At 39.9% G+C, this 27,488-nt stretch overlaps 2 protein-coding genes across 4 annotated transcripts in view; one reads left to right on the top strand and one right to left on the bottom strand.

Moving 5' to 3' along the window:
- The first annotated feature begins 3,358 nt into the window (after positions 1 to 3,358).
- LOC101564957 (vesicle-associated membrane protein 3) lies at positions 3,359 to 3,846 on the top strand. The gene has a single exon (XM_012512650.2). It carries the CDS (start codon positions 3,426 to 3,428, stop codon positions 3,726 to 3,728), a length of 303 nt encoding a protein of 100 aa, XP_012368104.1. The 5' UTR covers positions 3,359 to 3,425; the 3' UTR covers positions 3,729 to 3,846.
- Positions 3,847 to 14,962: 11,116 nt separating this feature from the next.
- The window catches only part of Tiprl (TOR signaling pathway regulator), a 15,715-nt gene continuing 3,189 nt past the window's right edge, over positions 14,963 to 27,488 (bottom strand). For 2 of the 3 annotated variants that reach the window (XM_023706319.1, XM_023706318.1), the window contains exons 2-7: positions 24,973 to 25,152; positions 23,671 to 23,770; positions 21,424 to 21,555; positions 18,465 to 18,560; positions 16,227 to 16,289; positions 14,990 to 15,270 (exon numbers count right to left, since the gene is read on the bottom strand). In XM_023706319.1, coding sequence (XP_023562087.1) covers positions 15,127 to 15,270; positions 16,227 to 16,289; positions 18,465 to 18,560; positions 21,424 to 21,555; positions 23,671 to 23,770; positions 24,973 to 25,133 — 696 coding nt within the window. In that variant the 5' untranslated portion in view covers positions 25,134 to 25,152 and the 3' untranslated portion in view covers positions 14,990 to 15,126. Of the gene's footprint in view, positions 15,271 to 16,226; positions 16,290 to 18,464; positions 18,561 to 21,423; positions 21,556 to 23,670; positions 23,771 to 24,972; positions 25,153 to 27,488 lie in introns of all 3 variants that reach the window. The other variant, XM_004646049.2, reaches the window with a different exon arrangement.

Raw genomic sequence — 27,488 nt, 5'->3', positions numbered from 1 at the left:
TCCTTCGTTAGATTGATTTCTAGGTATTTCTTTTTTTTGTATGCTATTGTGAAATGTGTTGTTTCCCTAATTTCTCTCTCAGTTAATTTTTTTTTCATGTACCAAATGGCTACTGATTTTTTAGTATAGACTTCATATCCAGCTATGCTACTGAATTTGCTTATTAAATCTAGCAGTGTTTTAGGGCATCTTTTTGGGTCTTCTATGTGGAGTATCATATCATCCACAAATAATGATAATTTAACTTCTTCCTTTCATATTATTATTCCTTTTATTTCTTTTTCTTGTCTAATTGCTTTGGCTGAGGCTTCCAGGACTATGTTCAATAAGTATGGAGACAGTGAACATCCTTGTTTTGTTCCTGATTTTAGAATGAAAGGTTTCAATTTTTGTCCATTTAGTATAATGTTGGTTTGTCATAGGTAGCTTTTATCAGATTGAGATAAAGACTATGTATTCCAATTTCCTATAGAGTTTTTATCATGAATGGGTGCTGGACTTTGTCAAAAGCTTTTTCTGCATCTGTTGAGATGATCATATGGTTTTGGTCCTTGGTTCTGTCAGTATAGTGTAGTGTATTACATTTATTGATTTGCATATGGTGAACCATCCCTGTATCCCTGGGATAAATCCCAGACATTAACTTGGTCATGGTATATAATCCTGTTGATGATTTGCTGCATTCTGTTTGCCAGTATTTTATTGAGGATTTTTATATCTGTGTTCATTAGGGAGATTGATCTATAATTCTCTTTCTTAGTTGGGTCCTTCTCCAGTTTTGGTATCAGGGTAATGCTTACTTCTAGGAATGAATTTTTCTTTACTACTCTCCTTTCAATTTTGTTAAAGAGTTTGAGAAATAGTAGTATTAGGTCTTCTTTAAATTTCTTATAGAATCACCACTGAATCCAGCAGAGCCTGGACTTTTCTTTGTTGGTAGGTTTTTAATTACATTATTTATTTCATTGATTGGTATTGGTTTATTTAGGATTTTAAAATCTTGATTCAGCTTTGGTAATTTATATGTATCTAGGAATCTGTCCATTTCTTCTACGTTTTCCCTCTCATTAGAATACAAGTTCTCAAAGTAGGTATAATCTTTGGGATTTCTACAGGGTCTGGTGATTTCATCTTTTTCATTCCTAATTGCATGGATTTGAGACTTTTATTTCTTTTTTTTTTTGTAAGGTTGGCTAAGGAGTCTCAATTTTGTTTAATATTTCAAAGCACCCAACTCATGAATTCACTGATTTTTTTTTTGTATTGTTTTCTTAGTTTTCAATGCTTAATTTCTAAAGAGTGGAGTGCTTTAGGATGACAGCCAAGATTTTAGGTTTTTAAGAGCTACTTTAAATGTTTTTGTCATTATCACTGGTGTCTGATTATTGCTAGCCCAGGTGGGTTATCTTTGTTCATCCCCTGAGAACTCCACATGCTGGTCCCCATAGCACCTGTTCCCAGCTTTGGTGGCTTGTATCAATACGGTCTCTATGTTTTGCCTCTTGGCCACAGCCTGCACTGAGATCTTTCACTGTGTTACCACTCCTGCCTACAGACCACCCTCAGTGTCTCCTGGGCCTTCAGCTGTCAGCTCTTTAGCTCCCACTTAGTCTCCTCACAAGCACATGCAGCTTTTGTTTTTTGCTGTGTTCCTCTTACATCTGGGTCGCTGTCACCTGTGTTTTCTGCAGTGTCTTTCAGCTGTGTATCTTTTCTATAAAGGAGACATAATTGTTTTGTACCCCTGCCTCTGTGTCATGCTGAGCTGTCTCCAGGCTACCTGCACTTGGCATGTCTGTTCTGTTTTTGTCTGTTGCAGCCATTTTTCCACCCCCTTGGCCTGCAGATGCAGCTCCTCTTTATTGTTGGAGATGTCTTAGCTCTAGGATTCACACACAGGGCCAGTTTTGTCTTTGCTCAATGCCTGCATTGGCTCTCCTCCTGTGTCACCACAGAGTTCAACCTCCTCTGTCATTTCCATGCCTCCATTGCCTAGACACAAAGAGCCTGCTGTCCACCACGCTGGTGCTCCACTGTCTCCAGCTATAGGCGTACCATAGGGATCACCTCCTCCATCTGTAGCTTGTTGTGTTCAGTTGCCCTCACCTGCTAGATGCTGTCTTTTTGGTGTTGTATGTTTGCTGCTGTATCTTCCCTCCATTCACTACCGCCTGTATGCGCCATTGTAATGCCTGTGTCTCCAGCTATGCCTGCATCTTGGCTTAGGCAGGTGCCTCGGTCAACTTCATTAGTCATTCTGTGTCTTTTACCTGCCAGGGAGACTGTGTTGTCTTACACTCAGCATGTTTATGTGTGGGGGGAGGTGTTTTTGTTTTAATCTATTGTCCACTCAGTTGGCAATCTAATACCAAAGGAAGGCCAGTAAATTTCACAGTTTTAAGCAGTGTTAATGACCACACATAGACTTACTACCCCAAATACCTCTATCTCGTCTATGTAATAACAAAATGTTCATTGAATCAAAGCCAATGCTACATACATGACCAAGTCACATGGACAGGAGAGCTGAGACCTGACAGAGTGACTGACAGAGTTAGAGCCAGAGTCCCCCTCGTCTTTTTAAGCAACAAAGAGTTTTTAGAAGAAATTTCCTGGACTCCACCAAACCAATAACCAAACACACATATTTTTTAGATCAGGTACTCCACAAGTTTTTTCCAACATATGTGAGCTTTCCAGTTTTATCATTTTTGAAAATCTTTCCAGCAGGACAAAACTTTGATCACACAAAATTTTCCTCTCATATCAGAAGTATATCTCATACTCATAGCCTTTTTTATATATTTTTCATCCAACTTATTATAAACTTTTAATAATAAACTTGGCTGCAGTTACTTGAATTGATTTCTTTTTTTTTTTCCAGAAATGGTTTCACTACACAGTACAGGCTGGCCTTGAACTCACTTTGTAGCCCAGGTTGGCCTTGAGTTTGTGGTGATCTTCCTGTGTCAGCCTCCTGGATGCTACGTTACACACATGCATCACACCCAGCTCTTAGTTTTGTTTGTCTTTGAGACAGGGACTCACTATGTAGTACAGGCTGGTTTTGAAACCACTATGTGGCAGCCAAGGCTGGCAATCCTGCCTCAGCATCCCATGTGCACCACTTTGCCTGCCGTTCATTCTGTAGGTTAAAGTCCTGGGAATTCCAACAGCCAGCTTGCCAAACAGAACAATAATTAAAATGAACGCAATACAGAAGTCTGCTTGTACAACTCATTTTTTGTCAGAAAAGCAAGCTGACCTATCTCCCACCCCACCTACACTCCTTGCCTTCATCACAGTAAATGACATTTGAATTAGAAAAGCTAAATTTGGTCACCGCGGCACCACCTTCCCGACTTAGGCTGGTGTTTTCAGAGCTCCTCAGGTCTTCACCCGTGGCCGTCATCTCATCCGCCAAAATGTCTGCTGGATCGAGTGCTGCCAGTGGCAGTAACCGAAGACTTCAGCAGACGCAAAATCAAGTAGAAGAGGTAGTGGACATAATGAGAGTCAACGCGGATAAGGTGTTGGAAAGAGACCAGAAGCTGTCTGGATTGGATGACCGCGTGAACGCACTGCAAGCCGGAGCTTCTCAATTTGAAATGAGTGCTGCCAAGTTGAAGAGGAAATACTGGTGGAAGAACTGCAAGATGTGGGCCATAGGGATCAGCATGCTGGTGATCATCATTGTCATCATCATCGTGTGGAGCGTTTCTTCTTGAAGAACCAGTGAAACTCTGGCCTTGCTGTTCAGGAAACCTCTTCAAGACCTTGACTTTGAACCTGCTATATTATCAAGCTTACCTACTGTTGTTTCTAAACTGATTATTTTTGGTAGTTTGTGTACAGTTCAGTTTGTAGGAAATGTGCCTTTATTTTTTTAATATGCACTCCAAACTAGAGGTGTGGCCAGCTCCACCCACATTTTGCACAGAGCCTTTACAGATTTACATATGGGTGGGTAGGAGGACTTCCTGTCTAGACATAGTATTGTCACTAATGAATTGCCATTGATTCCAGCTAAGTTAGCTGTCCTGGGCATCTGACATTACCTGCAGCTCCACATTTTAAACCACTGGGTAATGAAATTTCCAAGTTGTGCCTTCCAGAACACTACTGCCTAATACACACATCTGACAGTAACGGGCTGTGCTTTGCTTTGATACTTCCCTGCTTCCCTGTAAGAGACTGCATCCAAGTATTTAAAATGAGATATTGGTGAGTTTTTGCTCTTACATTAGATATGAAGATGTTTACTTTCTTGTTATTGTTATGTATCACTTTCTAAAATATTATTTTAATCAGAAATAATCCTTTTTAAAAGTTTTTAAATAACTGTGCCTATGACCAAAGTTTCTATGTTGCCAAAATGTTAAAAAACAAATAAAATGTCCTTAATGTCTGACAGAAGAATTCAGAAAGTGCCAAATGGGGCCTTTCAAAGGACAGTGGTACTAGCATGGGACCTTCCCAAGCTTGGCAGCCATGCTTGGAAAGCTGCCAGCGACGTGGCCTCTTCCTAATGCAGTGTTTTTCACAGGGTAGCGGTGTGAACGAAATGCCCGTTGCCTCATGTGTAGACAGGGTTTCCCCAGCGGGCTGTAGCGCAGTGGCTGTCAACGGCCGTGTGGTCCAGTTCTTCAGTCCACAACTAAGACCATCTGAATTTGATCATTACTGGGCCTCACAGGTGACAGCGCTTTGAAATTTGTTTTTATTTTATTGCACTTCCTAAAATCTTCTAAATTATGCTCTTGATGAGCACTGGTCAGGGTAGGTGACCTGAGAGGTTTTCTTCTGTGTCATAAACTGCACAGATGCTGCTTTGGAAATAGCTATGGCCACCTGAGAGACTTGTTATGTACATGAGACCTTGAACAGTACAGTATGTGGCTTAAAAGTGGGGTTTTTGGTATGAATGAAAACAGGCAAGGAGGCACTGGGGAGAAACAGGCTTTCCCATGCTGGCCATTTCTTCCAGAATGTTGTAGGTGGTGTTCACGTGCTAGTATGACTTACAAAGCAGCCACAGCAGAGGTGTGTCACAACACAGTTTGATATTCCTTGGCGTCACTGAAATGATTTAGTATTGAACACGTGCCTTGCAATATTCCCACCTGTCATGGTGGGGACATCTGTCCAGGGTCTGGCCAGGCCTGACTCTGAAACATTGGTGCTCTCTCCTTGCTCCATCTGTCCACTGGCTCCCTCATTAACTCAAGAATACCTCACTTGTGTCTGCATTCCGCTGGGAACTTGCCCACTATGATGACCTGAATGAAGTGTTTATAAAATGAAAAAAAAAAAAAAAAAAAAGCTAAATTTGCAATCACACCCCTGGCCTAAGAGCAGCATGGACCTGAAATCAAGACAAGAGGGGCTCTGTCCTTGAAATGTGTCTTAGGAAAGCCTACAAGTCACAAACACACCCCAGTATTTTAAAGGACACATGGGTGCACCTGTTTGTTACATGGGCTCTCATACTGAGTCCCAGGACAGTGACCCCATCACTTGAAATCTCCTCCTCCTGCGCTCATGACCACAGCCCCCAGGAAATGCTTTTTCCTGTCTCCTGCTCTTAGTCCTGAGAACCAGTGATCTGGAGGTTGAATAATACACCACCACCTTAGCGGACAGGTGCTTTCCCAACCATGACTGTGGGACCTGGATTTGCACCTGCTTAGGTTAAAGCTTTAAAAGCAAACCAAATCCCTCTTCTCAAAAACTGTGTATGCTGTAGGGATCTGTTCGTCCCTCGGTAGTCCCTGGGAGCAAAGGGCGAGAGGATTGGGGAAATAAAAGAGATAATAGCTGAGGCGAGGTGAAGGGCCAAGCCTGATAGGCAAGGCACTCCCACGCGAAATAGTAACGGCCTTTATTTATACCTTTACAGAGTTGCAAGACACAAGGATGCCTAGTGACTAATAGCCCACAAGGTCCAGGCAGGATGTTCCTCTCAAGACTGAGGTAGCTTGACTGCTTTAGGCAGTGAGGCCTCATCCTGCCCTCCCACACATGATGAATTTCAGCTCAGTGGCTCCCACAGCAGGCAACAAGCTTGCACACAAGAGTATAGCGTTTCCCAGCAGTGCCAATCACATGCTTTCTTGTTTCCCTTCACGCCCTGGCTTAAAGTTCCAAAAGTACTCACAGATTAGTAAACTTCTCTGCAACAGTTCAAGGGGAGGCTTAGTCCACGACAGACTATAGAAAAGTTTGAGGAACTTGACTTTGAAATGATAGAAATATTTTGGAACTCTGGCAGTGCTGGTTGTACTACACCCAAATGCCCTGTGTAACCTGTGTATTTGTTCACTTTGAAATGGTTGAGGTTAAGTGAATTTCATTTTGACAAATTATTTTTTTGTAAGAAAAATAGGGAGGAAGCGAGCCTGGGAGGAAGGGTGAGAAGGCGGCAGAGGACACTCAATGCTGGCACAGAGCCGAAGAGGGCTAGGAGGAGTTTCAAGAAAGCAGCCTTAGGAGGAACAGCCTGAGACAAGGAAGAAAGAGAGAGAAACGGACACAGCCGTGGATGGGGGCAGAAGAGTGGCCTGGAAAGGCCTTGGCCCCAGGAGCTATGTATGGCCCAGGAAGGCTACAGAAGCTACCGCGCATGGTTCCCTCTGGCTACGAGGTCCCTGCTCAGTGGTCATGGTGTTTCGCTTCCACACCTCACCAGGGGAGAATTGCGCCAGCTCCATGGCCCTGCCCTCTGGAGCCGCCATCCCTGCTCCCACCCGAACAGCCCCTGCACACTCAGGTCCGCCCCCACCTGGCTGCCCAGGCAACTGGGGCTTGTGATAGCTAGGCTGCTAGGTGCCCTTCAGCATTCTGCAGTGTGATCGTCCCTTCCCAGGCCGCCTGACACCTCCAGTGCCAGGGCCTCTCCTGCTGCCCACTGCAACACTCAGCCATTAGCTACACAGCGCATATCTCCTTGCAGGTGTCTCCTTACGGTCACTCCAGCCCTAACATGCTCAAACAGTACTTTAATTCCTCTAAACTCGGTCCTCCCCCTTTATATCACATTACACAAAACCAGCATCTCCCTAACTGATCAAGACAAAAACCTGAACATCCTCCTTCCTTCCAGATCCTTCATTTCTTATGTTGAACTCACCAGCAAATCCACTACCAACCTTCAAAACACAGCAGAGCCATCTTTTCTCATGCCCTCTGCCATGACCCGAGCCCACCCAAATCACTGCTCACCGGGTCTACGGCAGCAGCCTCCTCGGCCGATTCTCTGCTCCTCCTCCTCACACCTTCACTCTCCATCCTCCTCACAGCAGCTGAACTCAAAGCACGCCAGAGCGTGCCAGAGCTCTTCCCACACAGTTTGTCACTGTATCACAATGAAATCTATCCCCTGTACCCACGGGCTACAGCGTACTGAAAACTCTAACCCCAGTCAGTCTACTTAGTCTTCTCTCTCCACCTCCTAAGATATGCCTATCCTTTATACTTGGAGAATTTTATCCACTTTTTCCCTTTTACTGTGCTCTTTCCACACTAAATATATCAAATGACTGCATTAACTTCATCCTTCAGATTACAGTTTAAATACCACGTCCTAAGAATAGGCCCCAGATACTTATTTCTTAAGTGCTTCCTCAAATTCCTTTTCTGTGTTTAACCTTTACTGAAATATAATAATAAGAAAATTCACCCTTTTCAGGTATACATGTCAAGTTTTAGCAAATATATACAGTCATAAACACAATTAAAATATAGTTAAGAGGAGTCAGGGAGATAGTTCAGCTGCATAAGCATCTGCCTGACAAGCACAAGGTCCTGAGTTTGATCCCCAGTACTGCAAAAAAATTAAAAAATAATAATAAATTAATTAATAATGGCATATAGTTAAAGGGTAATGTATATAACTCAGTGGCACAGCATTTGCCTGACAAGTGTGAGATCCTGTGTTCGATTCCTGGTACCAAAACAAAAAAGCCCCCCAAATATAAAGAAAAATATGCTCTTCCTTTCATTATGTGGCTCCAATTTCTGATTTATATAATTTTTGTGAATTCTGAGAAGTTATTTCTACACACTCTCACAGGACACGTCTACTGGCAGTAAATTCCCTCAGTTTGCTTTTGTGAATCGGCATTACTCTTCACTGTCGGCAGGTAATGTAGCAAAGTACAGAGTTCAGCATTGGTAGTAATTTTTTCTCATATTATCTCATTACTCTCTTCGTTTGCGTGGTTTCTGAGTAAATACAATCCCTATATTTTTTGGATTGATTTGTGTTTTGTTGTTGTTGTCTTGTTTCTTTAGACAGCATCTCCTTACACAGTTCAGACTGGCCTCAAACTCCCAGCAATCCTCCTGCCTCAGTGAGGATTGAGTGACGGGATTACAGGTCTGTGCTACCACGTCTAGCTCTTCAATCCTTATCTTTGTAGGTAAGTGTCTTAATTACTTTTCTCCTTGCAGAAATAAAATACCCAACACCCAAAGTTAAAGAGGATAGTTTTCTTCACCACACAGTTTAAAACGTACAGGTTCCAGTACATACTTGGGTCAATCCAAGTCAGGGTGGCAACGCAGGGAGGCATCACAGAGGAGAAACAGCTCATGGCAAAGCAGGGCAGGCAGAAGGGAGCAAGCAGTGAAGTAGCAGCAGCAACAACCTAGGCTGCTTTTATATTTCATACAGGCTACCCGCCCTTTGGGAGGTGCCACCCACGCCCAGAGTTGGACACCCTTAATCCCAGCATCACACCCTCTACATCCTCTGAAAAGCCTCACCCATGACTGCATGAGGCATTGGTAGGGAGGCAACTAGATACAAGCCATAACAATGAGAGAGATCTTTTTCCTCTGACTTCTTTAGAAACTTGTTCTCATTACTATTTCAAGTACTTCTGTTTTTTTTTTTTTTTTTTCCCTCCTCTGGTATTATCATTGTGCTTGTGATATTTTTTGCAGTTGTCCCACTATTCTTTGCTGCACTGGGGGCAGGGTTTGGAGTGGGGTTGTTTGTTTTGCTTTTCCACCTTGGAGTTTTGTGTTGAGACATCTTCAAGAGACTTTTTTCAACCACGTATCTCTAGAAATCTGGTGTAGTTACATTTCTTTCCTTGTATGCAATGATTATTGTCTTGCCAAGCCATTTACTCTTATCTTTGATTTCAACAGTTTACAATGTACAATTTGTAGAATTCGAGAATCTATAGTTTTCACTAACCTTAAAAATATTTTTGGCCATTCACTACCTCATTCAGTGTTTCTAACCCCTGTATCTGTCTCTACCTACTCTGAGACTCCAGGTGTTGGATTAAGTAACAGTTTGTAACACCCAGCTAAACTGCATCAGCATTGTTCTGGGCATGGAAGGTCCACATGAAGACTGTTGTCAATAGCATAAGCAGGTAACTGGAGGGGAAGATGGTATGCTGTTGATCCTCTTGGAGATGCTTGCTATGCTGGCATGTCTGATATGAACGCCACTGTTCTCATTATGGGAGGATTTGGGGTCCTCATTGTCACTGAGGACGGCTGCAGTTCTTTTTGGGGGAGCTCTGGTCCTTACCTGGATCCAGAGCAGATCCCTCAGCCTTCTGGCACAGAACCTTCATCCTGCTGGCAGAGACTTCCAAGCTTCCACTACCTTTGGGCCTTCCCAGAACAGATCTTTGATACAGACTTGCATGAAATGCTGTTGTGGGTTCTAGACCTCTAGCTGGACTCATGAAGAACTTTGCCAAGGGCTGTAGGCCTCCAGCTGGACTTATATGCAACACTGCCAAGGGATCTAGACCCTCATCTGGATTTTTTGGGCCTGCACAGATCTTCCACACTCTTGCATGTGACTCTTTGGGTGACTATTATAAAATAATCTTATAGGGGCCAGGGAGATAGCTCAGCAGTCTAAAGTGCCTGCTTAGCAAGCTTAGGCAAGTGCAGGGACCGCAGTTCAATCCTCGGCACCACATGCCGTGCCAGCCCCACCCCAAGGGCAGGCTAAGCAGGTCACAATAAACAAATAAATACATAAATAATCTTATATGTCCTGTGTTAAATCTTTTCCCTTGTAAACCCCGACTGCAACACTCCAACTGATAGATTTGATTTTTGCCCCACAGTTTTTGTATGCTCTGTACTGTTTCCCTACCACTACTTTCTTCTTTGTGTCTTAGTTTCTGGAATCACCAGAGACTTTTCAAGTCGGCTAATTATTCCTTCAACTGTATCAACTTTTCTGAAGAAATCTCTTTCTCTGATGTTGCAGGTTTTCCCCTCTAGTACTTCCATTTTACTCTTGCCCAGTCCACTGCTGAAGTTCCCTCTTTAAGTCCCCACTACACGTTAACCTGTTATCTTAAAGTCTGTCTCAACACATCTCATCTCTGAACTGAGTTTTTATTGAATGGCAAACATCACGTATCTAACAAAAGAAATGAGGTAGGTAGTGTTTACACTTGGAAATGTGTCTCCTGTCACCCATTGGTTTGGGGGCTGTCAACGCATACACGTTTTGATTATGGTTGTTGTTATCTTCATTTAGTACACTCCAGGTTCCGCATTCACCCAGAAAGTAGCTGCTGTCACCTGGTACTTAAAGTACACGTGAGCTGCAGTAGTTCTGACTCCCACACTCAACTTGCAGATTCCTATGGGCTGACACCAGCTAGAAGGCATACATTTACACGGCTGCCTTCTCAATAGACCCGTGTTCCTTGGTATTTGTGGCCAGTAGGCTCAGTGGGAACTGGAAGTTTTGCCTCTACTAACCTTAACTAGCCTCAGTCTTGGGGAAGCTTTGTGTCTGGCTTCTAGGAGTACAAGCTTTCTCGGTGTTCCTGCCCCATTTTCCCAACAGTGGCCAGACTACCTTAAATCCATTGTTGGTCTTGTATGAGAATTTCATGCAGAACATGTGGGATTCTGGACCTCAACTGTTAGGACTTTTGTTACATCTAGTGGGTCTGGGGCCTAGGGGTCCCCAGACTCACCCTAGCCAGGTTTGTCTCTCTGATATATGAGGAGAAAGGAGTCCGGAAAGACCAGTGCAAAGTGAGGTGTTTTTATTCCGTTTTGCAGAAATGGAAAGAGCCAACTGAGAGGGGCAGCAACATCCAGAGCTAGGTCATTGACAAATTTGGGATTGTGATCCTATTTATGGGGTACAGGGCCAAGTGTCTAGCTCCTCTGATGATCACTACTTTGCTACTGGACTTGTTGCTATGGGGCTAGATTTGGTGGGGTAACATGAGAATTTTGAGGGGAGAAGTAGGGGTCAGTGTACTGCACAAAAGCAGGTCTCAAAACCACAGGCTGTCACCTCTGCTGCCTACTGAATGTAGATCCTCACCTAACCTAACCCTAAGGGACCCAACTGTCCCTACACATCCTCCAAAGTCAAGAAAACTTTTGCCTGTGTTCCTTCAGAAATTCCTAACCCTCCCACTCCCAGACAGATAGGTGTTATCAATGATTTTCTCCCCAGAGATAATGGATTTTTGCTTTGGGGTATTATGGTTACTTCTGTCCATAGCATCCTAAGGTTTTTAATACCTGTCAAAAGGAAGGCCTACGGGGGAATTGGGGAGTTTCATAAACCAAATCACCTGTCACTGTGCAACTGTGGTGGGCCAGAGAATGACAGATTACTCGGAGTCAAGTGCAGTTTAAACTCCAAGACTGCTTTATGAGCCTCATGAGCATTAGAAAATCTCAGGAAAACAGTACCAATCTGAAAATCCCCTGGCTTTTTATTTGTACCCCAAGGCATGAGAATAAAGGTACAGAAGAAAAATTGTGTAAGAATTTTGGCCAATGGAAAAGGAACAGGATGGTCTGCTGAGCCAGCTTATCCAGGAATGAGAAGCACAGTGGCTGAAGCAAATATCCCTAAGAGTATATTAGCTTCTAACTGCCTTGCACCTCTAATCTTGACCCATGCATTATGCCATGAGCCCTGTGCTATTGCTCCGGGGGTCCCTTCACCTTCGCCCACGTCAATCACTGCTCCAGCCAGTCTCCCCACAACCTCCTACATGCCTTAATTGCTGACTAGAACTTTCTCACCTTTCCTGCTCCAACCTTGCTTGTGAGTAAGCCACTAGGAAACAACTTAGGATGGCATTCAAATGAAGTACCTTGACTGAGACTTCCAGATAACCCAAAAAGATACACTAGACCACCCAAAGATTTGTTACAACTGGTATGGATGCACACACCATGATCCCAGCACTTTGGAGGACTAAGACTGAAGGTTTAAATGCAGCCAGGGCAATTAAATGAGTTTGGGATGACCTGTCTCAACCCCAAAAATAACAAAGGTGGTCTGATGTAGCTCAGTGCCAAGGTGCTGAGTTTCAAGCCCCAGTACCGAAAAAATAAAAAACAGATTAAGTAAAATTTGGTCACCTCAAAATGTGGCTAATATCATGTAAATGCTATGTAAATAGTCGTTAAATATTATAAATATTGTCAGGGAATGACAAGGAAAAATGTCTACTATTCAGTATAGATGTAAATTATTTGTATAGTATTGATCCATTTCACTGGTTGAATCCACACATATGTAACCCAATTCCCTACATGGTAATACCTCAGTTCATGAACTTAATTCTTTCCAAGATTTTGGTTACAAACCTAATGGATGAGAGCTCACTCAAATTTCCCCATAAGCTCAACATTGAACCTAACTATTGAATCTGATTCCATTCTTGTGCAATCTGTTTTACAACCAGAACTGTGGAATTAAGTTTATGAACCAAGGTACCACCGTAACTAGCACCATACTGAACACATTAATATTCAAAACTGAGATGATAGGTATAAAAAGTATTCCTACTGTGCTAGTTGACACATTGTGTCCACTTCACTGAATAAGCTCCAGCAGTTCTAGGCCAGTAGTTCCAGGTCCTGGGGGCCCCTGAGTGGGGGAGGGAGAGGAAGAGGGGATAGAGGAGGGCCTGCCCTAGGGCACAATTTGTCCCACCCTGGGGCATGATTGGGCCCACCCTAGGGTTTCACGGGGCCGCCCCAGAGTGACTCAGCACAAAAAAGTGTATATAAAGAAGCTGAAGAAGGCTTCTGCCTGCTCTGCTTCTTCGGAGAAGTCCTGGTCTTCACTGTGCCACTTTGCAGCTGTGTTACTTCAGAGGAGCTTGATCTTCACAGCTGTGCCATTTTGGGGACACTCTGATCTTCACAGTGGAATGCTGGTCTTCGCAGTCAGAACAGAAGGAAGAGAGAGAGGCCTGATGGGTACCACAGCTGTTGTTCCTCCTCTGCTCGTCACTGTTTTCCACTGCTATGAACTGCTGCCATTTGACTTGGAGCTGGCAGAGTATGGACTGAAACCTCCACAAACTGTGAGCTAAATAAACCTTTCCTTAATTTTGAGTGTCAGGTAGCAACAAATAAAAAGTAACTAAGACACCTACCTTCAAATGACCAAAATATACACTAAATCACTCTTCAATTAAGCTCTAAGTTGAAATAAATAGCGAAATACAGATCAGTAATTTTTAATTTTTCTCTTACAAAAAGACAACTGGAACAAATAAATATAAAATGATACACATGTCATACTTATCAACAGCCAAATACACATGTTCTTGGTAGTCCCCACAAAAATAAACTAATAGAACTTTCAGAAGCAGACTCATCCCACCCACCTCCCACCATCTTTTAAAAAAAGGAAAAGAAAGTCAACTCTTAATTTTTAACAATGAATTATCAAGTACTCTAAGACTACTCAGATTATTAAGAAATCTGAATCAATAAATTTTTAAAAAATATGTATTCTCTCTCCTAATATGACATTGCCCAGCAACTCCAACCAATGAACATTCTTACAACTTTTCATTTCTTATAATTTGCATGAATTCTGTTTAAATCTGCATGGCAAATAAAACAGAAAGCTGAGTAGTATGCATATCCCCCACATAATCCTAAGAAAAAAGATTAGGTACATATAATACACACTGAACAACAAATCTTGATTTCCTACCTTGGAGGTAATGCAAAAGGCAGACAAATACAAAAACTGTTTGTGACCAAATTTAGTTAGTAAGATAGACCCTGCCTATTTGGCTCACAATAATATACCAAAGTTTGAGAAGGATGAATATCGAAATGTATTTTTTCACTAAAATTTCTCTTCAAGCCAATACCTTAACAGTTTTGCTAATACTTTCAATTAAATGTTCTTTTTTAATGTTTTTTCTATCATGTGGAAATATTTAAATTATTTCAGGCCAAATAAAAGCATTTCTTTCTCGCTCTTTAAAAAATTATTTTAAAAAATCTGCTTCAAGTAATTTCTTAGTTGGTACTTAAATAATTTTCCACTTTATAAAGAATATCCAGAATAGCAGAAAAGAATATAAAATGTATAAAGGGTCATCCCCAAGGAACTAAGTGGATTTGAAATTTCCTTCTGTATATTTTAGTGCTGCCCGCTGCCCGGGCTAGAGTGAAGAGAGCCCTGACATCCAGGTAACTCGTGCTCATAAGCGTCCGTGCACACAAGGATTTGTGTTCTCCAAAACAAGAGGTTTTTCTGGTTCTGTATCTAAACATTTCTTTGTATTTCAAAGCTAACTTAAAATTAGAAGGTAAATACATTTTGTAAATTTTGTGGGTGACGATCATTGAGCTATGAGACCTTCTAGGTGATAAGTCACAACTCTCTAGAAGTGTGCTAGGTGTCATAACGCCCAAGGCGAAGAGCCTGTGCAGCAACATGCATGATTGGGAATCCTACACAAGTCATGGGGCATTGGGGTTCAATGGTTTAAATTAAACTCTTCCCGGTAGGAGACAAGTGTTTCGTGATGGATGCAGATTCTGTCTGTGTCCATGAGATGCACACACATCACTCCTGCTGTAGACCCACTCTGTGGTCATTTAGAAGCACAAACTTAACTCCACAAAATATAAAATGTGGAATATGAATGTGAAGATACACAGTACAAACAGGAGTTAAGTGGAACCTGCCTGCAACCATCTTTTATTTTTTTCTTCCTTCAAGGCTACAGAAAATCTGCACACAAACAAAGAAATTAATTCTCTCATCATAGAAAAGGCTCCCTTACAAATAGCCAAGGGGTCCAGTCAGATTCCGCAGTGAGTGTTACGTTGAATCACATTCTATTCCACAGGTATGCTTTCTTGTGAGTCTGCAGAATCAGGATCAACTTTTTCTGGAAATACTAGCTTCTCACAAACTGCCTCCTTTATTGGTAAATACTGTGATATTTCATTAGGTTCCGTGAAGAAGGAAGGTGGAACATGCTAAAAATGAATAAATTATATTAGCATATACTCAGTTATTGATTGCATTGACACTTTGAAATTTCTTTTTTTTTTTTTTGACAGAACCAGGGATTGAACTCAGGCCCTTGCATTTGCCAGGCAAGTGGTTATTCTACTGAGCCATCTCCCCAGCCCTCGAAAATGTTTTGGTTTAAGGATTTATAAAACATGCCAATTTCAAAATAAGATGTAACATATGCAAATGAGGAACATCATTAACTGCACCAAAAAATTCCTATTAATAAATGATTTTTAAAAGATAGCTAAGATATATAATTTATAATGCTCCCATAAATGTAAGAATTGAATACATCTTAATTCAATCCTTGTTTGTTGTTGCTTTGGAACCATGAAAGCACTAGTCTTTATTTAAAGTCAAGTAGTCTATGATGAAAACTGAGCAACTTTTCTAACTCAAGTATACATGCTCTCTGCCAAAACTAAGAGTGGAAAAGAATACCAAGTCGGTATAAAGGTAATGCTTTTTAAGCAATTCATTAGAAAATCCTAAATAAAAAAGAAGCTCTGCAAAAACAAACAAGTCATGATACAGAGCTATTATATTTTGGAAAGGAAAAAAAAGAGACCATAACAAAAAATTGAGCAATAGTGTTTAGTGGGAAGAATACCCAGCCAGTGCCAGCTACAGCTCTACCACCATTGTGACTCAGGCTAAGTCACACCTCTGGACCATGGCTTTTCTGGAATAAAAAATGAAGCAGACCAAATGATAGCTAATATCTGATAACTCCAATATGTCCTTGAATTTGAAGTAAGTTCAGAAAAGTTATGCTCCAATAGGATTTATCCTAAACAGCCATACGAACAAGTGGGTTTATGATATAAATTTAGTTGAACTGAGTTACATGATACAAATTCAATTAAAATGAAACATTATAATTCAAGCTCTAAAAACTGAAACTTAAAATACTTACCGTTAAATTAGCAATTTTGCTTTCTCTTGAAGTATATTCTCGTAACATATAGTTCTTGTCAGCCTGTATTTGAAAATTTAAAAGTTGCAATAAATTTACTAACACTGACTTATAAAATCCCTTCTATGAAACATTCTATCTACATTTTGAACAGGTTGTAAGGGTAGCATGAAAATATTTCATTCTGCACTGAGAGAACTCCTTTAAGTCTCATCAGGAATTGTGAAGTATGATTTCTAATCCTTAGAAATCACACTAATGCCAGATATGCATATGTAAATAGATCAAGCAAAAGTTTTGCTTTGAAAGAACATGTATGCAAGACATGCAACAGATTTAATATTTTGTATTTCAAATTTTGAACTAAGTCATTTCCTTAAGCTATATTATCACTTACCTACATGAAGCAACAGGCTATTTCTATGTTCCAAAACATTTGCTTTAAAATTTTTATTCTCTAGCATTTCTACAAAACTATCGCTAAGTTGCTTACTTAAAATCATTTCTTCTATATTCACTTTTTCTCATTTAAGATTTTTAAAGTTAGGCTTAAGAGTAGCAATTTGTTATAATTTTGGTTTTGGTGAAGCATGTCAATGAAAGAAAAACCAAAAATTAATATTCCTTTAAGGTGTCAATCTTTTTATATTAATAAAATCAATTATTGTTCATTGGGAACAAAATCAAAATTAATAAGGTAATTATACTTTAATGTATATATTATACTTTAGTATATTAATATTACTGAGATAAATCGGTAATCACAGTTTATTGATAACATTTTCTCATAATTTCTAAATGTACAATTTCTTTCATATTAGAAATCTACATAAAATCTTACATAGATGGACTCATATTCACCTTCTAAAATTCAACATTAAGATAGACATCCTTCTAAATTAAATTCTCAGTCATAGATTGCAGTGGCTGTGTAAATTTTCTGCTGTATGGACACAAAGTAAACAATTTAAAGGGCACTAAGCTCCTCCTTTTCTTCCCTTTTGCTAGGGCAAGCAGCACTGCTGTGAATGTTCATGTACCCAAAGCTCTGAACCCTTGCCTGATTAATATTTGTAAACTATTGTATAGAAGAATTATGACAAATTTCTCAAACTCAGTATCACTAAGTTAAAACAGTATTTTTAAGATTCAGATTTTACTCTTTCTGGGGGAGAATAACTCAGTAGTTTGCCTCCACTTTTAAAAACAGCCAGTCATGCTGACACACGCCTGTAATCCCAGCACTCAGGAGGCTGAGGCAGGAGGATCACTCACAATGTGGGATATACAGTGAGACCTTGTCTTAAAATCACACACACACACACACACACACACACACACACACACACACAGTCCAGAATCACCATTAAGGCTAAGGGAGAAAAAATTCCAGAGCGAATAACTTAGGAAAATACCAAACCAATCCCATCCTTCTGTTCAAATGCCACTCTGTCACCAACTATGAAACTGGATGTGCAGTTTAAACTATTCTCTAGTTACTTCAGATATAGAACACATAATTAACAGGATAGAGTTCACAAAGGTGTCATAGAATTAATCATTACTATGACCACACCACATGATCACAAATCTAAAGCTAAAAATTCATTCAGAAAGGATAGGCTGCTATGAAGTTACTGGAGGCAATTTCCATATTCAATTTAACCACCCCCTAACACTTACTTAAAAAGAAAAAAAGCTTTATGTTTAACAGTTACTCCAGGCCAGAACAGTTACTTAGAGTAGCTATCAAAATAATTATGTAACAGACTTAAAGGCCATGTGATTGGTATTTCTATCATCAGGCATTACATAAACAATACATTCTATAAGCAAAGGTTAAGAGTCAAGGGACAGTTTTGTTAAACATACTGTGTACAAAAAATATTTTAAAGCATCACCTCAAACCCTCGCCACACCAAAAATGTCTTTTCAGCTACCAGAACTTTTGTAAAAGAAGCTGTAATGTTCTGGCATCAGTGAGCAGTCAGCAGTGGATCGGGGGATTTAACTGGAGTGGGGAATTCAGTGTGGCTAACCTGGCAAGCATGAGTGAGGTTCTGAGAGAGTTTGATTCCCAACACCAAAACACAAAACAAACAAACAAAAAACAGTGAATCTCTCAAAAGTTTATAGATTACCATTTGAAACATTTGATTTAAAACTCTTAGAATGACAATGAAACTACATAAACAGACCCATTATCAATTAAGACACTCATTAAATGAAAATAGATACCTCATGGTAAACCCTTGTGTCGTTCATTCTGATAAGCACCCCATCAATTCTCAAGAAAAACCGCAACAGCAGAAAAAAGCTAGAAGGCATTACTCTCTGGGAGGAAAAAAAAAAGTCCATTAATATTTTTCACAAAAATTAAGTATTGTATTACACTGCTAAAACAAAAAATTTTTCAAGACAGGGTTTCATTATGTAGCTCTGCCTGGTCTCGAACTCATGGCACTCCTCCTGCCTCAGCCTGCTGAGCGCTGGAAATACAAGTGTGGACCACCACCCCTGGCTTAAGAAAACTGATTTTTAAAAAACTATTAGAAGAGTGCCATATCAGCCATGCAGATGCTCCTTGACTTACAATGTTACTGTTTCCATAAACCCATCACAACTTGAAAATGTAAGTCAAAAGTGCAATTAATATACCTAACCTCTTATTAAGGCTTATATCTTGATGTCCCTCCAAAGTCTCTCCTTACAAGCTGGGCTTTCTGGAGGTGTCTGGATACAGGCTGTGTGAACATGGATTATGAGTGTGTGCTAACTGGATCAGTCTAAGACTGGATCAGCACAGTTCTGGGTGTGGCTGAATGGACTTACAGAAGACAAAAACCCACCCTGGGTATACATGGCACCAACCAAAGGGCTTGTGACCTGGACGGAATGTAAAGGAAAAGGAGGAAGGCAGGTGTGCTGCTCTCTGCCTGTCTTCCCATGGACGGTTTCTCCTCTGTGATGCCCTCTGCCCTGTCACCCTTCCTCGCACTGGCAATGAGGAAGTGAAACCTACAAACTGTGAGTGGTGTAAACCTTTCCTCCTTTAACTTGGGGCATTACAGATTTTGCTCCAGCAACAAGTCACTGAGACACCAAATGACCATCACTGCAACTTAGCAACAAAGCACAGCAGAGTGTCCGTGGTTTGCCCACAGGACCCAGGCTGACTGGCCATGGCTCACTGCCCAGCACTGTGAGCATCGTACCATATACTGTTAGGCTGGGAAAAGATCAAATTCAATATACAGTTTCTCCTGTATGAACGTCACCTTCACATCATCCCAAAGCCAAAAAATCCTAATTGGAACCATCAGTAAGTCAGGGACCATCTATATATAAAAATCTCTGACCCAGAGATTTTTGTCCTGGTTTCAACTAGTCGTAAAACCTTGCAAACTACTTAGCATCATGCAGCATCTTAGTGTTTTCCCAACAGAAAATTTCTCCCAGATCAAAAGAAGCGGAGACATAAAACCCTTAAAGCGTAACTAAATTATTTGAAAATTCCAACGTTCATTTTAAAAACTGGTGATACTGATAGTAAATATCAGTACCAGAGAAACAGAAATTAAGGAACCTAGTTCTTCACTGCTACTTGTTTTTATTCACTTTATACAAAGTAAAGGCAAAAGACCTGAACAGAATGCTTTTGTTCAATGCAGCACATTTTGTAGTATTTCATAAGTCAAAGACTGGTATACCAGGATGCTTACAACACATTCTTAAAGTCTTTCATCTGTGGCACATCTACATATTTGTACGCTTTCCAAATGTAACTGCTATAGAAAGCTTAATCGTTTTCTAAATGTTTGTCTACCAAGTAGCAAGTCCTTACTGTAACAGGACTTTGATTTACCATAAAATCCAAAACTTTGAACAACCAGGAAAAGAAGTCAAGCAGAAAGAAATACCTAAAGCTGCTGAAGAAAGTCAGGGATGCCAATGCTTGAGTTCACCATGGAAAGAAAGAAAGAAAGAAAGAAAGAAAGAAAGAAAGAAAGAAAGAAAGAAAGAAAGAAAGAAAGAAAGAAAAAAGCATAGAAGAGCCAGGCGTGGTTGGTGGTGCACGCCGGTAATCCTAGCACTCCGGAGGCTGAGCAGGAGGATCCCTGCAAGTTCAAGGCCAGCCTGAGCTACAAAGTGAGATCAAGGCCAGCCTGAACTGCAAAGTGAGATGCTGTCTCAAAAACACACACACAAAAAAGGAAAAATGCATACAGAAAAGGTCAGATATATTCAGAACTGCCAGTTTTCCACAGAGACACAAGACTCCACTAACAAAAAAATAACAAGACAAGCCAGTAACATCTCCTGGCCTTTGTGTACTTGTCTTTCAGGTCTCAGTATAAATGTCACTTTCTGGAGAGGGGCCTTTTTTTTTACCGTATTATGTCACAGTACTTTCCTATCATTCTCTTGTTCTGTTCCATTACAAATGAACACAAGTGTAACCACATTCATTTATGTGTTTCTGCGCTCACTGCCTACCTCTGCACGGGACACAAGAATACGTGCTTCAGACACCACATCGCTGCTGCCTAATAAGCAGCAGATGCTCATTACCATTTGCCAATGGAACAGAGGCTGAAAGCTATCTTTGCTGGAGAGAAGGTACTGAGCCAAACTGCATTCTGATGGAGCTATCAGCAACAGGTTTTTCAAAAGCAAAGTTTTCCATAAAGAAGACTGGAGAAAAAAACCTGATTTATGACAATCTGATAGGTCATAATAAATTAGGAAGAACATCATCACCTGGCAATTATCATAGAGTGCTATTTAAAATTTATGAGAAAGACAAATTCAAACATTTCTTCAACTGGGCACGACCCAGGCAAGTAACAGAATCACTCAGCAGGAGTTAGGAAACCAGAGATTAGTACCCACTGTACCACAATTCACCTGGATATTCGAGGGAGCAGATCTGCCATGGAGAAGGTTTGGAAATGTGTACAGGTATTTTGTTGTCATTGTCACAATAATAAGCAACCAGTACTTAGCTGCAAAGCAGCCAGGCAAGTATGGTTTAAAAAAAAGCTTTGCTAAACAATAGGTATCCAACAAGATGTACTCTACACCTGAGATTATACATGATACCATGTTAAGGTTCAGTGTGATTCAAAGTGTCACTTTATGCCCAATGGTAAAAATGGAAAGCAATGTTCATTTAAACAAAAATCACAATACTCACTATTTTCACACTCAGACTTGAAACTCCATGATCATGAAGTTCATCCTCAAAGAGGAGAACTTCTTCAAAAAATTTAATCTGTTCTCTGGCTTTCAATTTCTCTGTATCTATATGATCTGTTGTAGGTATAACCTGAAAGAAAAAAAAAAATTACAAAGGGACACATTAAAAAAAAAAAATTAAGGAGCTACAGTCACAAGAAAGTGCTTTTGCTTATCAGTTATTTCTGCACAGCCAGTACACACAGTTATCATTGTGTGATATCTACTGACACCAGAATATGTGTGGTCTCTGAAAAACTGAACACACTATACAAATCTTATACTAAGCGTCTTAAAAGAAGAGTCAAAGGCCAGGGATTAGGCTCAACGGCACCACTGCCTGCCTGGCAAGCGCAAGGTCCTGAGTTCAATTCCTGGTACCCAAAATATGAAAAGTCAAAGCCAGATATGATGGTGCATGCCTATAATCCCTGGATTTGGGAGACTGAGATAGGTGTGAATTCAAGGCCAGCCTGAACTACATAGCAAGGCCCTGTCTCCAAAAAAAAAAAAAAAGTCAAAACTCTTCATCTTTTATATAAGTCAAATTAAAATCAAGTATTCTTCATTCACTGTGAAAAACTTAATCAACTGAAAACTGGCTTGATAAACAACTGAGAAGGTAAAACCAGGTTAGGCTACTAACATGTACTTTTAAGTATTCATTGGGAACTTAAAAATATTTTTTCCATTAGAATTTACTTATCTCACATTACCAAAGTAACTCAAAACCTACACACAGAAAGTGCTTTAAGTATTGAGATAATCAAGAACTTTTACAGAAATTCTGAGGATAACTCCTGGCATGCAAGGGGCCTGGACAACGCTGGCAATGTTTTCAATAGCTTATTTTGCCATCCACAGACTCATATACAAGTACTCCAACAACAGCCCTGACAATCCCAAGGCAGAGCAGTCTTTCCAATAATATCAGCAAAATATGACTTAGGAAACCATTTTCTATGATTTCCAATTTCACCCTAAAATATTCAGCTATTCTATTCTTTGACATGGTTACTATAAGCACAAAAACAATTGTCAAACTGTAAGTATCCAGTAGACAATGGCTTTATTTTGCATTGCTAAATAGCCATAATCAGGTCATTTGACTCATGGACACAATTATGGGATGGGAAATAATCTGAGGCAAGTGGACAAGAATTAGAAGAAAATGAAAGATGTTCCAACATGAGACCTGACAACTGACCTATGTTTCTACGTGTCATTCGATGGGACCTAAACAGATGGAACATTACATCAGTATAGAGCTTTAGAATCTACAGAGAACTTTCCAAAGAATTATTTTGTATCAAAATGACATGGTAAAGGGAATGGAATGGGAAAAAAAGAAGAAACAAGAACATATACCACGTATAGGTACAAATTCCCAATGATGAATGTTATCACTACGTATACCTAAAACATGCAAATAAAAAGGGAAAATAAATGGCACAGTAGGTATTTGTTAACCCAATTTACTGACTTGGGTTAAATTACTTGCCTAAACTTACCAGGTTCATACATAGAGCAGGTAAGACATATGCTGAAGCTGTCCAATCAAAAGTTGTTTGCACATATATTTGTGAATGTGTAAAATCTGAAACGACTAGCTAGCAGGTTCTGTTTAAAGCATCTCACAATTACACCAAAATACATGTTTCATTGGTCATGATAATGTTAATACAACAGCAATCTGCCATTCTACCAAACATACTTGGGGGTGGGTGGTGAGTGGGCTGTGCTAAAGTTTGAACCCAGGTGTTTAAGTTAGCTACAGCCCCCTATTAGGCTCTTTAAATTTTTCTTTTATTTTGAGACAGGGGCTCACTAGGTCGCTAAGCTGGCCAGCTTGGGCTCAAACATGCAATACCCCTACTTCAGCCTCCCAGAGTTCTAGGACTACAGACAGGAATGTACCACAGCACTCAGCCCAATCACACTTTAAGAATGAGTAATGTTCCAAGCAGGGTGTAGTGTTTCATTCCCATTGTCCCAGATACTTGTGAGGCTGAGGCAGAAAGATCCCTTGAGCCCAGCAGGGGGGCAACTTGAACAACACAGATCTCACCTCAAAAATCAGTCAACCACATTATGTTCTGCTACAATGGAAAATAAGTGGTCAAAAAATAACCTATCTCTAGAAATTTCTAAAGCTAAGGTTGTTCAAGACAATTAATGACTCATTACAGCAAAAAGTAAGGTTTACCTTTAATTTCAGAGAGTCTCCAAGTAATGTTCCTTTATAATCTGTTGTATAGGTCCAATCATACGGCTTAACAACCTCTTTAGAGTGCTCACCTTCCGTCCTCAAATACCAAAATAAGACAGATCAGATTTAGTGACACAGAATATAGATCACCTGTATTCATATCACGGGAAATTACATTCTATGAAGTATATAAAATATTCTACTGTATATTTATCCCAATTTACTAGCACAAGATATTAGTTTTCAGCATGCCTATTATTTAACTTGTCAGGTGTTCATATAATCATAATAATTTTTCTAAGTAGTCTGTCCACTGCCTAAGGACATGATTTAAATGTTTATAATTCTTAAGATCTTCTACAGTACCTAGCAACCAACAGGTACAAAGTAAATTGCTGATTTGATTATTATTTTTTTTTGTATTCATATAGGCCATTTATTTGTCTTAGATTTTGTGTTACCCTCCACTCTGAATTTATCTCTATATTTCTGTTATGAAAACTAAAAACTTGAAAAAAAAAAGACTAAAAACTTGAACTTCTGTGGACATTTCAATGAGATTATCTATAATAAACATTTTAGAAATATTTAAGGTGTAATTGTCTTTGCTACTAACCATCATATATATTACATATCACATACGTTTCATATTCCAATGCCTGTATATAGAGAAAAATGCACAAATTGTCATTCATAGGATTATATGAGAAAATTAATAAAAACTGTACTTTTCCTCTCTTTGCCCCTGTTCCTTTATAAAAACATCCTCTAAGAACAAGTTAGGCACAAACTGTACCTTTCTCAGTGTCACTTCGCACTGCAAGTTCCCTGAATGTCTCTCTGCTGATTTGATTATTAAAAAATGTTTTTTAATTGTAATACTCCATAAATAGTCAATGCAAATCATAAGTAACCAGTTTTTCTTTTCTTTTTTCTTTTGTTTTTTTTTTTTTTCTTGCGGTACCAGGGTTTGAACTCAGGACCCTGCGCTTGCCAGACAAGCACTTATTCTACTGAGCTATCTCCCCAGGCCCAGTTTTTCTTTAAAAGCAGGAACACTAAACATACTGCTTCTTGACAAAACTAAAGCTTTGAAAATTGACTTGCACATGGCTCAGTGTAACTTAATGAGTACTCAAGTAGCAGAATTACTCTCCCATTTTTTGAGAAAAACAAATTCTAGAATAAGTCAACTAACTGTATAAAGTCTAATAATAATTAACACTAGTGCTTCGCTCTACTGACACACAAATGAAACTTTTTCTTTTTTATTTAACCCATAATTGCCCCAATTTTCACCTGCTTTCCTGCCACTCTTCAGCACACGCCACTTTAAGCATTCCTTGGTAGTTGTTTACACATTTTAAAGCATCTGTAGCATTAAACTCAATCCCAAAACCAGAACCATGCTGGATTCTCAACACGTTGTCTCCAAACATCATTTCTGGGAGAGATGGCATGTGTAATTCATCCGCTAGCCTGCATACAACCACAGTCGGCTGAGATTAGTTTGTATCAGTGTTCACATTTTTTCTCTCCAACGCAATTCTTACATTAATGAATGGGTTAGTAACATGATTTAATAAACTTATTTTTTGTAAAATCTATTAGATGCTTTTATCATCTATTTTATCATATATTTATGGCACTCCACTAAGTAGTGGGCTAAATAAGACAGAAAAGCAAATGCACAAATACATAATGTAAGATTGGCTAGTATAAGGCACGTATAGGAAACAATGCATGGTAGCTGGGTAGGGAACTTCAGCAAGATCACTTCTGAAATTTGAGCCTTAAAACTGTTCCATGAGCTAAGAACCGCTCAGTGGGTTTAAGTGGCTAGCTAGGATTGTAACAGCAGTAAGTGGCTAACAGCTGGCATTTTTCCACTCTGCTAGGCTTCTTTATATACACTGCAGCCTCATTTGGGCAGCATCATTAAAGACAGATACATCAGGTACACTAAAAATATCAATATTATAAATTAGTAATCCACCCATCTACTTTGCTGGCCTGAACACTTTGTTTCTTCTTCTTTTTTGTGTGTGGGGGATGGGATATTAGCCAGTAAGAACTGAGATTTCAAATCTGGATTTCTGATTTGTGAGAAAAGCTGACATGCAATGCCACACAGAACCAACTGGCTGGAGATGAGGAGTTCTTCCCAGTTCACCAGTCCTTTTGGCACTCTAGAAAGCTAAATTTGTAATCCTTGCTCAAAGGTATTTTGTTTCTTGGTACTGGGATTGAACCCCGGGTGCTCCAGCATGCTAAGCACACACACACTACCACTGAGCCACACTTTCAGCCCCTGCAGAGTCCTTCAAGAGGCAGCTAGCTATTTGTGGAAAAAAAAAGCAGCTGTAAGTGGAAGCTACCTTGTGAGGTCTTGTGATCTCATCACCTTGGTTACAACCTGGACTTTCAATTCCAAGGTGAAGGTTCAACAGCTTACCTAAAAGCAATTATCTATGGTCTGGCTGGAACTCCTGAATCACACCCTAATAATGATCAATTAAGTCATTCTGATTCTCTGAGAAATATGAATGTCAATCACAGCACAGGCCAAAATACATGGCAGAGGCCATGAAGCAGAGAGGAGGGAGGAGTGAAACTGTTAACCAACACTGAGCGAAGCCAAGCATGGGAAGCCAAGCATGGAACTAACAGCAGGATGAAAGGACTTTCAATAATGGATGGGGCCATAACAACTGTCCAGTGTCTGAGATTACTGCTATATTTGATTATTTCTTTATGCTGTATCCTCACTACTTTAGGCAATCTAGGTCTCCATTTTCTTACAACTTGAAAACAATACAGATTCCATGCAGTTTATTTTCCAGTTACTTTATGCAACAAATTTATTTTAATGACTTTGGAAACTTCAAAATGTTTTGTAGGTTTTCCTGTGTTGTCAAAGGGATATGAAATCATCATTCACCAATATTGACAATAAAGTAAACAATACACATACATTTTTGTTACCAAAAAGTTACTAGTTTTCCCAGCTTCTGATGAAGGAGTAACACAGATGCTACAAGTCAACAACTTAAATTATAAAAGTCTGTTCACTCATTTGTGTCACCAGCTCTTTAAATTGCTGAACAATCCTAACCACGATTAGCTTTGTCTGAGCCAAGTCTCAGTCCAGGAATCATGACTTTTTGTCAATACAGCACCAGGATTTCAAGTTTTTGTAAAGGACTAACTCACAAGAAGAACCGTAAGCCCTGCTTGGATCACTAAAACATACCAGGATTGTTCTATTTTTCTCATGTAGTTAAGCTAGCAATGATAAAATTTGCTCTTTTGGAAACTGTGCAAATAAACTGCTGTATCTACATGATAGGACTGCTTTTAAATTATCCAGTGTATACTGCTGACTCGTCTGTGTCCTTAAACAGAAAAAAATATGTTGTTTTCCTGTTTCCTGATGATCATTCAACCATGTAAGACAAAGTCTTTGAGTTCAACTGAGTATGTGCATCTCTAAGTAACAGGCATCTATCTGCTCCAGAAGCACCCTCATTCCCTTTTTCATTTGGATTCTTACACACTGGAGCTACAAAGCCAAAGTAACACACATCTTAAAATCACATGAGCAAAAATAGAACATGAAAAAGGTTAAGGCAAAGAGACTACAGGGAACCTTTTTTGCCTTACATCTTTGTACTGGTTGATACATTGTGTCAACTTGAGAAGTTTAGAAGTTTCATTAGGTGACTCAGCAAGGAGCCAGGATTCTTACTTTGTAAACATCCAGTGCAAGAGGAGGGCATGGACTTTTTCCAAGAGTTCTACACCCCAGCCCCAGG

The sequence above is a fragment of the Octodon degus genome, unplaced genomic scaffold (genome assembly GCF_000260255.1).
Source record: "Octodon degus isolate 3935 unplaced genomic scaffold, OctDeg1.0 scaffold00250, whole genome shotgun sequence".
NCBI classification, from domain to species: Eukaryota; Metazoa; Chordata; class Mammalia; order Rodentia; family Octodontidae; genus Octodon; species Octodon degus.
Note: the sequence above shows the minus strand (reverse complement) of the source record. Positions and strands in the feature narration are given on the sequence as shown.